Raw genomic sequence first — 16563 nt, 5'->3', positions numbered from 1 at the left:
CATACAGCATAGGCTGGGGGGGAGGGGGTAACTGGAGAATATCTTTTCAAGGAATTCACAGCTACTGTGGAGCAGATTCTTTTTGGCAGTGGGAAGTTTCCATCATTTCTGTTGTTTCATTGATTCCAACAACTCCTCCCTCCCCCACCATCATTTTCTGAGCATTCATCTGTGTTCCAGGCTGTATCTGTACATGAATATGAAGGAGGAGGGTGAACAAACATTCAGAGTGCCTTTTCTCCTGTGAGCCACATGCATGCTAGCAGAGGTAGCCATTCATCATATTTAATTGACTTGAACATGTAAGACACCACAGATCAGTAATTTTTACTGTCTTCCTGAAGACTGATTATGTTTTACTGTTCGCCACCAAACATCCATGGATGTCTCCTGGGTATCCTTGCAGAACACAGAAAGTGATTACTGTCAAGAAGTAAAATGCACGGATGATTTTCTGGCCCATTTTCAAGGTATACATTTTAAAAAGTCAAATTTCCAACTTAATTATAGAAAACTGCATTTAACGTGCAGCTTAAAATGCTAAAATGTCATTAGTCGGGGTGGGGGGAGGTGGGGAAGTTGTTTTATCCTCTAGAAAAATATTTGTTTAAAAAAAATCCCACCAAACACTCTAGCATAAAATGATTTTAATCTATGGTGTTGTTTCTGTTAGTTATTCCTTATTGATGATACAACTGCAGTTGTTGGTATGTCTCTGCACTGTTGTAATTACAAAGAATGTGGATTACTAAGCTACTTTTAACAGACTTGGGAGTTACTGTCTCCTTATTTTACTAATTATTAGTACAGAAAATTAGAAGAGTAAGGGCTGTTCATGCCACAGAAGATACAGTGGCACATGATATTTCTAAGTCCAAATATGGTGCAGCTATTTGCCCCATATATGTAATTTCCTGAGTAAAGAGCTTGCAAAATATTTAATAGAGCTAAAATATTTAGCAGCAAAGCTTGGTCTTTACATGTGGAATTTGCCTATTTTTCAAATTGCAAAAATTCCACAAAAGGGCAGTGTTATGAATTCATTTTATTATATAAAATATTACAAGAAATATTTTTCACTGTGTAGCGATTTGCCAAATGTCCAAAATTTACATGTGTGAGTTTGGGGAAGCGGGGGACAGAAGAAGTTGTAATATCCCCTTTTCCCCCCACCCAAACTACATTATTTACATGATAAGCAGAAAGCTAAAATCTTACAAGCTGCTCTGGGTTCTGTTCCCACATCTGTCACTAGCTTTTCTTAATACTGTGTGTTCTATAACATTTTCAAATATTATTTAATCAAACTTCAGAACACTTCTCCTAGTGAACTAGATAAATATGAGCCAGCTCTGTTTTACAGACTGAGGTTTAGAGAAGCTAAGAGATATGTTTCATGGCTATTACAGTGAGTCAATATTAGAATCAGGATTAGAACAAAGGTCTTCTGTCTCAATGGGCCATGTTGATGCTTCTGTACCACTGACTGTGTCTTGTCAAGTCACTTAACCTTTCTGATCTTAAATTTTCAAATCTGTAAAATGGGGATAATAATACTTACCTACAGGTACCTGCCTACCTGTGGCAAGGATATTATAATCCTGTATATTTTTGGATTTCATGTATGGATTTCATGTACATTACCAACATTTCTAGGGCTGGTAGGGAAGTGAGGTTGGAGGCACTGTGTTCTAATAGATTAGCCATAGGATTTTGTGTCAAGAAACCGGAGTTCCAATTGTGCTTCTGACACTGGCTTACTATGTGATGTTGTACATATCACTTAACTTCTGAGCCTTAGTTTCCAGGTCTATAAGCAGGGGGTACTGATGCTTATTTCAGAGGGGCATTGTGAGACAATTAAATAATGTTAGTAGAATGTTATATTGGTGCAAAGCATCAATAATGGATTAAGACTACCTTGGACCTGGATCCAATCCAACCAAGGGACCCTGCTGCAAAATTACCTATTCAACTGTGGCTTTCCTGCCTGTCACATCTGGCTCTCCAGTCACCATGGTGAACTTTAGACATTGGACATTTGGATCCAAATATTGTGGGTCTGTGAGCCCCCTCCCAGCCTGGGGCCCAGAACTATGGATCCTCCTTTAATTCATATTTTCAAACAATTGTTAAGTGGTGAAGATGGGAACTAAAAGGGGGGGGGGAACTATGTTAATTTCTCTAATCCATGGGATTTGGGTAGGAGAGAGAGGACAGATACCAGCCACCAGCAGCAACTTCTTAAAAATTCACAACTGTGAATTTTTGTGGGACAGTGGCTTTTAGCGTCTGCACATGGTTAATTGTGAAGACTTTTCATTTGTCTGATATGCAAAAAAATTAATTTTGTGGAGAAAATAATAAATGACAGATTTGGTGTTCATTTTTACAAAAACAGATTACGCCAGTTTTGCTCAACTCTAATATTTAAAGACTTTTTGAAAAAGTGTTCTCAAAAATAAGGTTTCAGTAGCACTGAACTGCAGGAACAAAGGACAATGTAACTCCATATGTTTCTGTACTGTCCTTTTTCATGATTTCTTCATTGTAAGGGAAATTCTCAGATCAAAAGTAGATGTTCATTATCAGACTGAACATGTTTGTCTTTTGAAAGGATATTGTAGGTAACGGTAATTTTGCGGGCTGGGGGCCCTTGGTTGGATAGGATCTGGGTCCAAGGTAGCCGTAAAGAAGTACAGTTCTTCTGTATTATTATACACTATAATTAGTGATTAGAATAAAACAAAAAAGTGTTCTGTGTACCCAGATGGAAAACACATTCCATATATCAATTGCATTGCATGTTTCATACCATCTGTTATACAGTATGGTGTGTACATGGTCATCCATATATATCTTTATACCTAACTGACCATGTTTTAATTTAAAATATATGTACCATAAAATGCATTTTAAATAGTGTCACAATTAATTTATATAAATATCCATGTGAGGCCTCTCATATTATGCAGCCACTCAATCATCTGCTCTGAAGTTGCTGCTTAATTGTGTTCGTGTAGCTAAGCGGTCGTTTTGAAGATAACTTTCGAAGTATGAACCAAAAGTTAATGAATGGATGTATGTTTCTCACCTGTTCTGATCATGTCATGCCCTTTTGAATCCTTCTACTGACTTACCTTTCCTCTGCATGAACTTCAAACTTGTCCTTGTTTTCAGTGCACTTCGCAGCTCTGACCCACTGTTGTATCCATGGCATTTTTAATCACTTGTCACTTTGGTATCTAAGCATTATGTATGAAAGCTTTGTATTGGTCCAACTGATTCGGAGGATGGGTAGAGCTTCAAGGATAGGGACATAGAGCTGGAACCCACAGAGCTGCTGGTGGGGAGTGGAGCTCTTATGGAAAGGCCCTCTTCTACTGTAATTAAACTTTAATATACATGGAGATAGTTGTATTAGAGTGCAGGGATGGGATTCCCCTGGATTCATAGATTCCAAGGCCAGAAGGGACCACTGTGATCATCTAGGCAGACCCCCGCTTCCCCCACCACCCTCCCCCCATATAACCCAGGCCACAGAATTTCCCCAAAACAATTCCTAGAACAGACCTTTTAGGAAAACATCCAATCTTGATTTTAAAATTGCCAGTGATGGAGAATTCACAATAACCCTTGGTAAATTGTTCCAATGATTAATTACTCTTACCATTAAAAATGTACACCTTATTACCCGTGTGAATTTATCTAGCTTCAACTTCTAGCCACTGGATTGTATCATATCTTTCTCTGCTAGATTGAAGAGCCTGTTGTTAAATATTTGTTAGCCATGAAGGTACTTATAGACTGATCAAGTTACCCCTTAAGCTTCTCTCCATTAGACTCAAAGAGCTCCATCTGTTTAGCTCATCACAATAAGGCATGTTTTCTAATTCTTAAATCATTCTTATGGCTCTTCTCTGAACCTTCTCCAATTTATCAACCTCCTCCTTGGATTGTGGGCACCAGCACTGGACATAGTATTCTGGCAGTGTCAAATACAGAGGTAAAATAACCCACTCAACTCCCACTCAAGATTCCCCTATTTATGCATCCCAGGGTGAGTAACAAACTGGAGATGCGGAATGGACTGAGTAGTCCGTAGGCTGCAGATGTAGTGGATTGTTCCAAAACATAGCTATATAGCAGTGGCAATAATGGCTAGGAAGATGTTGCTTTGATAGAGTAGGGAAGCAAAATGGGACAAACTGTGACCCATACGCTCTGTGTCACAAAGACCTACCCTATAAAATCAGCATCTTCCTAGCTACTATTGTCATTGCTGTGTAGCTGTTTCTTACAGTAGACCTTGAAATCTGAATAACTGATCCAGGGTGAAAGCTTTTGTGGCTCTCTGTGGGAGGAGAAGCAGAGAGACTAAATAAACCAGTTAAGATGCTTATGCATGCAAAAAATGTTATAATGCAATAATCAATGTAATGCAATCAATGTAAAAGCACTTCTGAGTCATAGAAGTTGCTGTCGAATTTATACCAATACAGCAGAGGCTTCAGTCTAAATGGCTAATTAGTTCCTGTAAATATAGTGGCAGTGAGGTTTCTAGTAGTTTGCCTCTGGTATCATGCCACTTGAATACAGCAGGGCATTGAAAATTTGGGAGCAGGTCCAGCCAGAAAGAAGAAGAAAGAAAATTGTCCAAGCCTGCAAGCCTAAAGAGATCTTACATTAATATATTAAAGTTTAATTAATGCTGGCTCTATTACTAGTTCTAATGCTCCCTTTCCCATTCTTCATCAAAAGAGGAACCGACAGATATTAAAGTCATACATCTAAGGGAGGGGGAAGCCCTTTGTCATCTTCTGCTTCCTCCTCCCCCACTGCATATTCTAAATCTGGTTAACAGATTCAATATTCAGTAGCATAAACATAATGATCTGTTATTGTCTAGCCTCTCCTGTGTGGGCTTTGGCATCATCCTGTGAGAAACAAGTTCACTAGTGGAAACTAAGAACAGTGATCTGATCTGGCTTTGCTTTTCTCCATTTCACTGGCAAATTCCTCCTTTATTTTGCTTTCCATAACCATAATTAGGCATTTCTGGGCCTGGGACAAGCAAGCATATTTGCGTCCCATACTGTTTTTCGTCATTTTTTCGCCCCCTCCCACCCCATCCCGCCCCTCCGGCTTTGCATCCTACGCAGCTGTCCCGCTCGCCCGCCCTGGTTACAGCCCTGTCACAATAATACACCTCGTTCATCCTGGCTGTTTTCCTCTGATGCTGACAGCCATTCTGACATGCTCATGGCCCAAGCACTCCAATAAAGGACCAGATCACCATGCTCCGTGAAAACATCACCAGCACTGACCAAAGGGCAAATTGTCTCTTCTGCCTGCATGCTTGAGGGGATAAAAAAATTGCGCTGAGCAGAGAGGATAGTAACAGAAGCAGCATCCCTCACAGGAACAAACCACCCTTCGGAGAATGGGATCACAGATGAGAAGGACATAGGGCTTGGAGGATAGTAATGCTTCAGACACCATACACCCATGGTTCTCTGATGGTGGTCAGTCTGTGTTAACTTCACTTGGTTCTTCGCCTGTGTTGTGGAAGCTTATCAAAGGGTGTGGGACTAGCAGTCAAGAAATTTACTCAGAAAGAGGCAAAAAGCCTCCATGCACGTGGTCCTTGACTCATGCTTGGGAATGTTTACTAGTTCTGGGGGACATACCCCCTTATTATGCCACACAAGGGACTCTGTCCCCCTGAGAGAACAACTCACAGATCATGAAATCTATTTTCCTGCCCTCAGCATGGGAGTAGCCAGCGAAGAGGACAATAAATCCCTAAATTAAGACAAAGGCAAGCCAGCCAGGTGACTGGGAGGCATTTATGTATCCAAAATCTCCACAGGTCAATGTAGACCCTGTAAATTCTCTTATGTAAGTGCAGTTGCGAGTTACACATGCCTATTGAGAGAATTTATATTTTCCACCCCCACAGCAGAACTATTAAATATGATAACAGCATTACAACTGGTTTCATTAATAATCTCTTGAGGAAGGTGTAAATTCAACTCTAACCAAATTTGTTGATCACCTTTAGAATAGAAAACATACATGCAGACAGACTCAAACTGTAAATTGACCAGGAGAGGTTAAGAGAGTGCAGTATGCTGAACAAAATGATTTTCAAATAAATGTAAAGTCCTGCCCCTAGAGTGAGAAAGTAAACAGCACACCAACAAACTAGAGAAAACCGATCTGGAAAGCCGTCTTAGAGGGACCCGAGGGTGATGATAGATAGCAAATTAAATAGGAACAAAACAAAAAAAAGCCATTGCTGTTCACAGAACTCTGTACGTTATACAGGGGATCACATGAAATATGTCAAAATGATAATGCCATTCTACATAGCACTGGTGTGAGTGTCCTTGGAATATTAAGCACAGTCGGGCACAGTTTAGGATAGATAGGAAGAAAATATGTTGGAGAACAAAAATTACATAAGGGTTGGAGGTAAGATGACCAGGTAGCAAGTATGAAGTAAGATGACCAGGTAGCAAGTATGAAAAATGGGGATGGGTGGGAGGTAATAGGAGCCCATATTAAAAAAGCCCCAAATAGCCGGACTGTCCCTATAAAATCAGGACATCTGGTCACCCTACTTGGAGGACAAAACACGCAGAGAGACTGAGTTAAGCTTAAATACTGTAGTTTATAAATAATTATTTATTATTAAATAATTCAGTAAGTAAGCTCAAGAAGGAAATGGTAGCCTATACATGGCTTCAGAATAACAACATAAATGAAGAAAGGGGATTTTTCACAATGTTAGGAGGCAATGAGTTGAAGCTGAAGAAGGAAACATTTAGGTCCAGTGTACACTAGAAAAAGGGTTTGATGCTATAGTTATATCTGTATAGCTATAAATCTATAGAGCTATAGCTACACTGGCACACCCTCCTAGTTTAGGCAAAGCTTTGGCCAATATAATTTATACCAGTTCTCTGACTGAAATAAACTGTGCCAGCAAAAGTTGATGATGGAAACCTAGCCTTAGGTTAGGGGAAAAGCTGTTAACATCAAGTAAAGCTGGGCATTTCAGTAGACTAGCCGGGAGACGGTAATGATTTGTAGTCAAGCACAAGTAAAAGAAGATGTTTGTGGGATTGAGGTAGCAAATAATTCTGCAAAGTGCAGGAGGTTCAGGCTAGATGATCTAAGTGGTCTCCTTGGTATCTATGATTCTATGAACTCTACTGTTCGTTAAAGTAATACCACGGTGGGCAAATATCAGTCTTGGATTACTTTTGGGGGGAAACTGTGTCTGTAAGCTGAAGGAGAGCTGTACAGAAGACAAATGAAAGTATATCCAACAAGATCAATAAATCACTGATAGTCAGCCTAAAATCCACTTTAACCTATGTCTGTATTCTGTGTCAAGCCTTTTTTTTTTCATGTCTAGTCTTTTAACAAAATCATCTGTTCTTAGCAAGTCATCCATGCATGATTACTATCAAATTCAACCATTAGTCACCCCAAATTAAATGATTTTCCATCTAATGCTCCATGCCACTAACAACATTTTTCAAAGTGATAGATTGTTGTACTGATAAGCTACTAAATGGAGTATATAACAAATGCATTCAGTTCCAGTGAATTAAAAAAAAAATCCTTGTAGCTACAGAGATGAGTTAGTTCATGGCTGTACAGTACTTTTAAAAATGTTAAGTGCTACTGAGTGTTATTGCAGTTATTAGAATGGGCTAAGCAGGTTCCCGACCTAAATTGTTTGGGCTACATTTTTAATTTAATACCTATGAACTTTCCATGCAATGATTAATGGCAAGAGGTAACTCATATTGTTCTCAGATGGCCATTTATTTTTAAAAGTTTTAAGAGTGTAGCCACTTTTACCCGTGGTGAGTTTGCCTTACTAACCTTGTCCTGCTGAGGTAAAATTCGATCATTCATTTAAAACTGGGATTTTTCCACACCAGACAGTTAGAGAGCTTTCATTAGATCTGGGGACAAATGTTCCTACACTATGCCCATCACTTGTTTTGCAGTATTCAAAGATAAAGCACAGTTCAAAGGCAGGCTACAATTCAGCATTACTCCATGTTATTCAGAGCTTGAATAGTGTTCAGATTAAATGTGTTCAAATTAAAGCATTCATGGTTTCATTCTGGCTGGTTGTACCTCACAAAACAAAGCAACAGTATTTACGTGGGTTCAAAAGAAAAAAACATGGGCAAAGATTTGATATCTTGTCCTCTAAAGTCTGCCAATTTGCCTGGAGTTCTCTTCCCTTCAGCCACCTCCCCAAATCCAGGTTCCCTGATTCTCAGTCTCCCTTCTCCTTATAATTCCTTGTGTCCTCTCCCCACTTCCCGTCTGTGGTTCACCCTCATAAACTGTGTCCTCCCCTCACTTTCCTCCTTGTAGTTCTTCCTGTTCTCTTTTTTCCTGTAGTTATCACCATTTTGTAAAATAGTGTCCACTGGGAAACTTCTGTGAGAGTTTTCGTATAGAGCTATAGAAACAGTAGCCAAAATGGCACATCTTGAGGTGATTATGTAGTGGGTAAAAAACTTAATTAGTCCCCTTTCAAGTACACTTCCATGTGCCACCATGGCACTGTATATTTCTGTAACTTAGTTCTGTTGCACTTGGTAGTTTTTCTCTGGTGATAAAGAGCCTTGTATCGCTGAGATTTTTAGCCTATTTTTAAAGGGATTCTGTTGACTCTTTAAATACCTGTCATATATGGCCTTATTCTGTTTACCATTACTCTCACTGAGCAATACTTACTCCATGAGTAGTCCAGTTATCTCCAGTGGAACTACTCCTGAGCTAAGGTACTGCTCAGCATGAATAAAGGTGGCAGAATCTGACCCACATTTACTAATTCCCTGTTGTATTAAAAATAAAAAGTATTTTGTGTCTCTTTTTTGAAAGAAGCCAAATACTGTATGTGGAAACAAATATAATTCCATTGGTTTATAAAGAAGCACAGACATACATTTCAAATAGTCTAAGAACAACAAAAGTTCTCATGAAGATCTTGTAGGGGTGCCTCTGTATACTTTATATTTTATTTTATTTATCATAGAATTGTTCCAAATGAAAATGAGAAATATGGAGTGCTACTGAACTCACTAAGGGCCAGCGCAAAACTGTTTAGTTCAGATGTCTCTGCAATGATGATGAAGAGTGTGCAAGAAAAGTCACTGTGTTCAGTTGACCTCAACTTGCATTTTCAAATGTGTGGTGAGGCAGTTTAGTATACTCTGTTCTGTAACATAAAATAGCAAGCAACACTAGCTAACTCAATACCTACTAAAAGCTTTTGCAAGAGGAGGGATGCTAATAATTTTTAATCCGTAATATATTCCTGCCAAATGTGCTAGAAGCTTTAAAGGGAGAGATTCATGCAGGTAAGCATTTATTCATTAAAGAGGGATAAGCTAACAATGGAGATTCTCTTTCATACATACAAATATCTCACCTTTATACAACATGCACATTTTGACTCCAAGCCACTTCTGCTCTCAATTGTCCATTTAATCTTTTCCCCAAAGTTTATTTAATTGTTTTCCATATGGTCTATAGTACATACATATTAGCATTATAATTTTGTGCAATATGGTACTTCTGTGATTTGGGGGGGGTCTCTTGTTTATATGTAACATTGCTTACACAGTTTTAAAAAATAGCTGCTATTTCTCTCTGCTTCTCTCTGCAACATTAAATTAGTTGAGAACAAAGTAATTCATTATTTGAAAAACATTTTTATTCATGTTCCTGCTTCATTTAGGGTTTCTCAACTTACACAGTAATGTTCTTTAGTCCTTAAGACATTGATAATCACATTGCAAGAGAAAATTAGAACTAAGTGACAGTGCTTGAAAATGTACTATGCAAATCTTTTCTTTTGATGATTGTAAAACTAAACTACTTCACGTGACTTTTTTCTGTATGTCTTCAGTTTCTGTCATAAGTACTTAGTCTGTTCTTGCTTTCCACAGATGCCAGTGTATTACTACCCATCTGGTCAATACCCTACCTCAGCAACTCAGCAGTATAGACCCATTGCCTCAGTTCAGTACAATGCACAGCGGAGTCAACAAATACCCCAGACTGCACAGCAAGCAGGTATTTGCATCTGTTACTCATTTCTTCAGCAGTTCGTGTTGCATTTACTGATGAACCTATTGATCGTACTTTAATTTTGGGCTTGAAAAGCTAGCATTGAAAATTGGCCATTTCAGTAAGTTGAAACAGTCAAAAAACAATTTTGCTTGGAAAGCCATACCCTACAAGAAAGGAAAGCACACTTCAGTGCTGTCATCTACCATGCGTCACACAGCGTGGTTCTTACTGCATTAATATGTTACATTTTGGATAAGAAGTAAGACAAGTAGCAAATTACTGTGATCATTCATACTTCATTGGAAAGCCAAGAGTGACATTTTAATTCCTTAATCATATGTGACCCCTAAACATTTTTAAAACAAGAAACCAGTAATGGAAACATTTAGGGGGCATTCTGCTCTGCAAAGCTGAAACTGTATCTGTGATATGGAGTGAGCCAGATAAAAGGCAGTCTTTAGCTTGGTAATAGTCCACTATTTTCCTCCTTTCGAGGTTAGTGTTCATGAAAACAGCAGACAATGAGGTACTCTAGAGTCTGTGTGGCACCCACTTGGATGTTAGCTACCTGCAGCGATGGGCAGTTGGAAGGGGGGCCGTTACACTGTAAGAGAGTGAGTAGCAGGTCTCACAGTGAACCGGTCTCTTTTCCTACTGTGTCATGCCACTCCTAATTAAACCATATTAAGGATGGGGGGAGACAGAGTGAGACTGATGTTGTTTGATTTTATTTGTGCTGGTGCAAGGTTCTTTGTGTTCCTAATGAATAAACAAAGCTTCTGTAAAAATCATTGATTGTCTGTTTTTGCAGTGCAAACCTCCCCCATACTGTGTCTCAGACAAGTATTAACTTTGGTCGGAGGGATTGTTTCACCACAGGGTACACAATCATAATTGTGTCATGTAGGATAAAGCTTGCTGTCTGTCTATTACTCTCTAGCTCCAGAAATGCAAATGGTTTGATAGAAATTCCTGTGAATTTTGTGGTGGTTTGTTTTTTTTTGTTGGGTTTTTTTAATGGAAAATCAGCTTCTCTGCCAAGGCTTTGATCCACAAGTCCTTTAAGATAAAAGTCAATAGCATAGAGATGAGAGATGGGAAAGATCTATGGGGTCATCCAGCCCACTCCCAGTCTCTTTAAGGTGACCGCTGACAGGTTTCTCACACTTTATTAGGCTTCAGAGAAAAAAAGCCATAGCAATACACAGTTATGATTGATTTGAATGATCAATGGTTCTTCTTTTAAAGCTGTCCTGTGTTCTAATAAAACAGGTGCTGGTTTTGGTCATTATGACTGGTGGGGTGCTTACTTTCAGATTTCATAGCTTTGGGAGACTACAATTCTCAGAGAGATGTAATATTCCATAAAGGCCATCTATCTCTTCTAATATATCTTATCTTACAGTATGGTACCATATTTATTATCCATATACAGTAGATTTTAGAACCTAAATGCAGATTGAATTGTATGATACTATTTTGGTTGACTGTGTTGTTATAAAACCATATTTACTCTATCAGTTAAATGGTAGATCAGTAATGTGAAAATTATGGTAATTAAAGTACACATGGGACACATTCTGAAATGCTTCAGCAAATTTTTCACAGAAAAGTCAACTATCTGATCTTCAGAGAGACTATCTGAATACCAGGTTTAATTATATACCATAGTGTAGTAACCATTGTGTTTGGGTACAGACTTCATAGGGAAATCAGTTGTATTTTTGCTCATGTGTTTTTCATATTGTTTTTCACCTATGTCTGCCAAGGAATTTGGTTATTACAAGAAAAATCTCTTGAGTTGGAAAAATTGTCAATATCTTTAAAATTCCTCCTTTCAATTATTGACAGCTTCATTGGAAAAATAATTATTATATCATGTCCACATTCTGTGATGAGAGTTTAGTATTTCTTTAATGATTGTTTTAAATTTTTACCAATTGCCCAGGTCCTAAGACTTGCTTCATAATCAACTCTTTTGAATGGGTCCTAACTATGGGCCAGATTGAACCCTCTCATAGAGATATTTGCATGAGGGGAATAGGGGTGCCAGGAAACTCCACAAAGAAAATCTTGCAGTTTCCTACAGACCTTCTCTTTAAGTGAGAGTGATTAGGGAACAAGGCATGGGTGGCAACCTCCCAATCTTGCTGACCCTTCAGATTCACAGGGAGGGGAACCCAAAGTCCCATGCACAGGGTCAGCCCCTACAGGCTGCTGCTGAGACACCATCACTCCTGTTGGAGTTGTGCTCTATTGGGAATGAATCCTGGGCCATCACAACAACTGCTACGTGAAGAAGAATTTACTGAAGGACAGATACCCAAAAGGTTTTCCTCTGCCTTTGTAAGAGAGAGTTCCACAGAGAGCGCCTCCTACAGCCCCTTATGCAGCCAGAACCTAAAGAGACTGAGCTCACAGAGGGACTTCAGTGGGGTGAGGTAGAGAGGAGGATGCTGTGAAGTCAGTGCTCTCTTACCCCCACCTTCCAGAACTCCAGGGTGATCCATCTTACCTGCTTCCTCTCTGCTTGAAGAAGCAGGGAGGACACTTGGGTCCTATCATTTTTTTCCTTGATTTTTGTAACTGAACTGACTCATGCCCTCAAATTTTCACTCGTATTTATAAAGGTAAATCTAATTATCTGCAGTGATGCATTTTCTTCCATTACCTGAAGCAATATGGATATCCATCTTGCTATCGACTTATGCTTTGAAATGTCTGAAAATGCCTCTGAGAAAGTAAGTATGGAGAGACAGAAACTTTTCTTGGGCATTAACTATATATTTAGATTATATTTTCTTTATACTTGCAGCCAGTGAATAAATGGGTAAGGATTGATTATTCTATTTTTTCATGTTCTTTCACTTCACATAGCATTTGGAAAGTCACTAATCTTCCAGAGTTTGATTGATGGATATAAATTATATTTCATGAAATATAATAAAGCACAGTGCTTATGTTACAAATTTACCGCAGGCTATTCACTAGACATTCAAACTCTCAGGGGAAAAAACTCCTTTGGATGTCCATTCAGCTACTGCAGGAACATACACATGACCACTTAACACCAAGTACCCTTCTGAGCTATGCTACTTTGGGTTGGCTAAGTACGTGTTCCAATCAAAAGGCAAATATTTCAAGCTTTATGCAGTGTTGCAGGAAATTACCTTCAAATATAGAATTAAGGACCAAGATTGAGGTTAGCATTTGAGCAGAATGTGAGGCAGCCATGGCTCAGTATGGAAATTTTAAGAGAGACCTACAGATAGTAATGATGGCTGCAGAGAGTGCAGAAGAAGACTGTGTGAGGGTGAACAAAGGAGGCAGACATGAATGAGGCAGATGAAAAGATTACTCCTGAAACATCTTCCCTGAAGATTTAGCACTATTTGCTGCTGGTGAGAGAAAACTGCTGCAATAAAGAGAGGCATATGGGAGTCCGAGTTGTGTGCCTACCAGTAGAATAACGAATGTGACCAGGGATATGTTGGGAGCCTCAAGCTCAAAGAATGTTTATTAAAATAAGAAAGTTTGCCTGCCCAGGAGGGTTTTGGAAGCTTTCATAGCTCCGGCAAGGTGTTGAGGTCTGTTGTTTTCCCACTTTGGGCTGCAGAGGGTAAGGTTTGATCTAATTCCAGCAATTTGTTTTTGTTTTTCTTAGAAAAGGTCTCTTTATGAGTGGAGCAATAATAATGACTTTTTTACAGCAAATGGCTAAAGTAAAATGTCAGTACAGCATCCTTAATGGTTAAGGGACTCTGTATTCACTGATGGTTGTGTGAAAAGAGAGCAATATGAAGTTAAAATGCTCCAGGGCAGAAAAAAAGATGAGCTCACCTGAAATTAGATTAGGATCTAACAGCAGTAAATCATTTGGCGAGAGGGGTGAGAACTCTTGATGGATGGATAGATAGATTTTAGAGTGCTGCCTAGTATGAGAAGATAAGTGACTCATTTCTTGCAAAAGGCAGCTTCACAGAGGGTTTTCCAAAGAAACCTTTTGTCGTTTACAGTATATTAATTTAAATTCAGAATGAAACTACAAAGACACAGCCTTAACACTGTTGCTTACTACAGAGCAGTGGTGTAGCCTTTGAAATGCTTAATTTTGCTTCATGTAAATAAATAATTTGTTGTTCTTCTTCATTGCATTCCCGCCGCACCAGCTCTTGGGCCCAGTCCTGCAAAATGCTAAGATCCTAGAAGTCAATGGAAGTGTTGCCATTAATTTAATGAGAGCAGGGTCAAGCCATTGGCTAGTACACAGTACATGCACGGTACATTTTTAAATGGATCATTAGAATATTTTCAAATGACTTTACTCAACAAATAATAATTATATGTAGGAGTACTCTCTTGATATGTTCATCTTTGAGCTTTATAGTAAAGAACATTGCCTTCCTTTTCTTTGAAAATCGAGATATAAAATCTGTACAGGTCTGGGCTCAAGTGAACGTTGTAAGGGTCTGTGTTGTGACAAGGAATTCCTGTAATTTGTAGACCTTCCCAAATATATCGCTGTATTCCTTAAACTGTGGAGTTTAGTTTCTCTCTGGTCAATGGACATTTACCACTCTTTGATTTTGTCTCATCTCGCTAATATTTCAATATAAAAAATACTGGCCATTTCAAGCAAATAGATATATCTCTTTTTGTACCATGGAACACCTGGTTTCTTGACTGAGTGAAATGATATTTCTCTATTCTCATATAGCAGTATTATAGTGTTGTATCTCAGCCATTATCAGCAAGAGTTGTATTCGTTGACATCGGTATCTCGGTAGTAGTAGTTTGAAAGCTTTTAAGCCTCGTTCTTGTCCTTGAATGATAAAATGGAAATGTATTCAGTGATGAACATTTGTTTTTTACCACAGTTGATGAAATCAGCAATGGAATGATTTATATCCGTGTGTTGGTGTATTTATTTTCAAAATGATAATGCTTAGCACAGAGAGTATATTTCGTTTTTAAAGTGCTTCACAAATATGAGCTGATGAAGCCTCAGAAACACCACTTTGAGGTAGGTAAGTATTATTATGCCCATTCACAGATGAAGAAGAATCTGAGGTGGACAAACCATTTACTTTCTCTGCCTCACTGTACACTATACGTGTAATATATCAGACCTGCTCTAGACATTAGCAATGTGTGATGGAGCTTTGCCGGATCACTTTATATACATCACTTTGTCTGGGCTATAGTTTAACCATGGCAGTTAGTCTGACTGATCATGTGCCCTCCTCACTGGCAAGTTCTGATATAAACAGCAACCAGGGCTTAATTTGCCCCAGGACTTGCCAGGGCTGAGCCCCAGCACCTCTTTGCTTGGCAGTTCATAGCCCCAGCACTTCTAGGCTTGCTGCATCAGTTATGAATGTAAAAAACTTGCTTGAGCCCTGACACCTAATTGCTTGATCCCCAGTACCTCTTTCATTACAAATTAAGCACTGACAGTAACTAAATCCTAGAGTACCTTCTTGAGCTCAGTAATGAAGACTATCTATTGAGCAAATCAAAGCCTAAGCACTATTGTGTTTGGTTGGAATACCTTGCTTCCAAAACTTTTCAGAAATGCAGCAAGCCCACAGAGATTAATTAACATGGGGTTGGATGTAATTGGATTTTTGTTCTGTAATTCTGTTTGAATGTACAGATTTTAGGATTTCATAGGCATTTGAGACCCAGTAAACGTTGCCATTATAACTCTTTTCAATTTGCATAAAGTCGCCTATTCAAATCTCCCTGCATTGCTCCAACATGTTATCTTTCTTTTTTTTTAATCATCACTGCTTTTTCCTGAAAAGCAGAACAATTGACTGAATACAATAGCTCTGTCAAAAGAATATAATTATGGGAAGCAGATGTATATTTGAAAACGACATGGATGCAGTGGTTCCTTTTATGATAGGTATGTATGGATATTCTGTCAACAGCAAATGTTTGTCTCAAAGGAGAGGTAATATTTCTGTTAGCATTTACAGTCTCCAGTAAGAAAAAAAGGGTTTTGCCTCTTTAATGTTTCTCTGAAGCTGGTTTTAAGCAAGACAAGATGTACCTTAATGGAGCTATAAATGTGTTTAAACAGAATAATTGAGTCAAACTGTCAATGAAATAATGCTTAATCTAAGCTAAAATTCAGTCAGGTGTCAACATAATTGAAGGGTTTTTATCTTCAGATTTCCTTTACTCCTTATTGTCTACTTAAAGCATCTTCCACTATAAACTTTTCTTTTTCTTTTTTGTAAAGTGTCAGTCTTAAAAAATAAAATGGTTTGGTTTGCCATCAGGGTCATTACAGAACCTTCCAAAGAAGGATTGCAGCTTTCTACCTTCATTAGCAGCCTGACGAGCAAGATTTCATGGTCCATGACAGATTTGTTTATGTTATTCCATCTGTATTTTACAGGACGTTCTTTGTACTTATACAAGCAGTAAACAACTTTT

At 38.5% G+C, this 16563-nt stretch overlaps 1 protein-coding gene across 8 annotated transcripts in view; it reads left to right on the top strand.

Moving 5' to 3' along the window:
• Nucleotides 1-16563, top strand: part of ARPP21 (cAMP regulated phosphoprotein 21) — a 173313-nt gene that overhangs the window by 113115 nt on the left and 43635 nt on the right. For 6 of the 8 annotated variants that reach the window (XM_073333012.2, XM_073333016.2, XM_073333017.2 and 3 more), the window contains one exon: nt 9993-10119. In XM_073333012.2, the coding sequence (XP_073189113.1) occupies nt 9993-10119 (127 nt within the window). Of the gene's footprint in view, nt 1-344; nt 471-9992; nt 10120-16563 lie in introns of those variants that run through there. The other 2 variants (XR_012157455.2, XM_073333019.2) reach the window with 2 other exon arrangements.

The sequence above is a fragment of the Lepidochelys kempii genome, chromosome 2 (assembly GCF_965140285.1).
Source record: "Lepidochelys kempii isolate rLepKem1 chromosome 2, rLepKem1.hap1, whole genome shotgun sequence".
NCBI lineage: Eukaryota > Metazoa > Chordata > Testudines > Cheloniidae > Lepidochelys > Lepidochelys kempii.
This window is presented reverse-complemented; position numbering and strand designations above follow the sequence as displayed.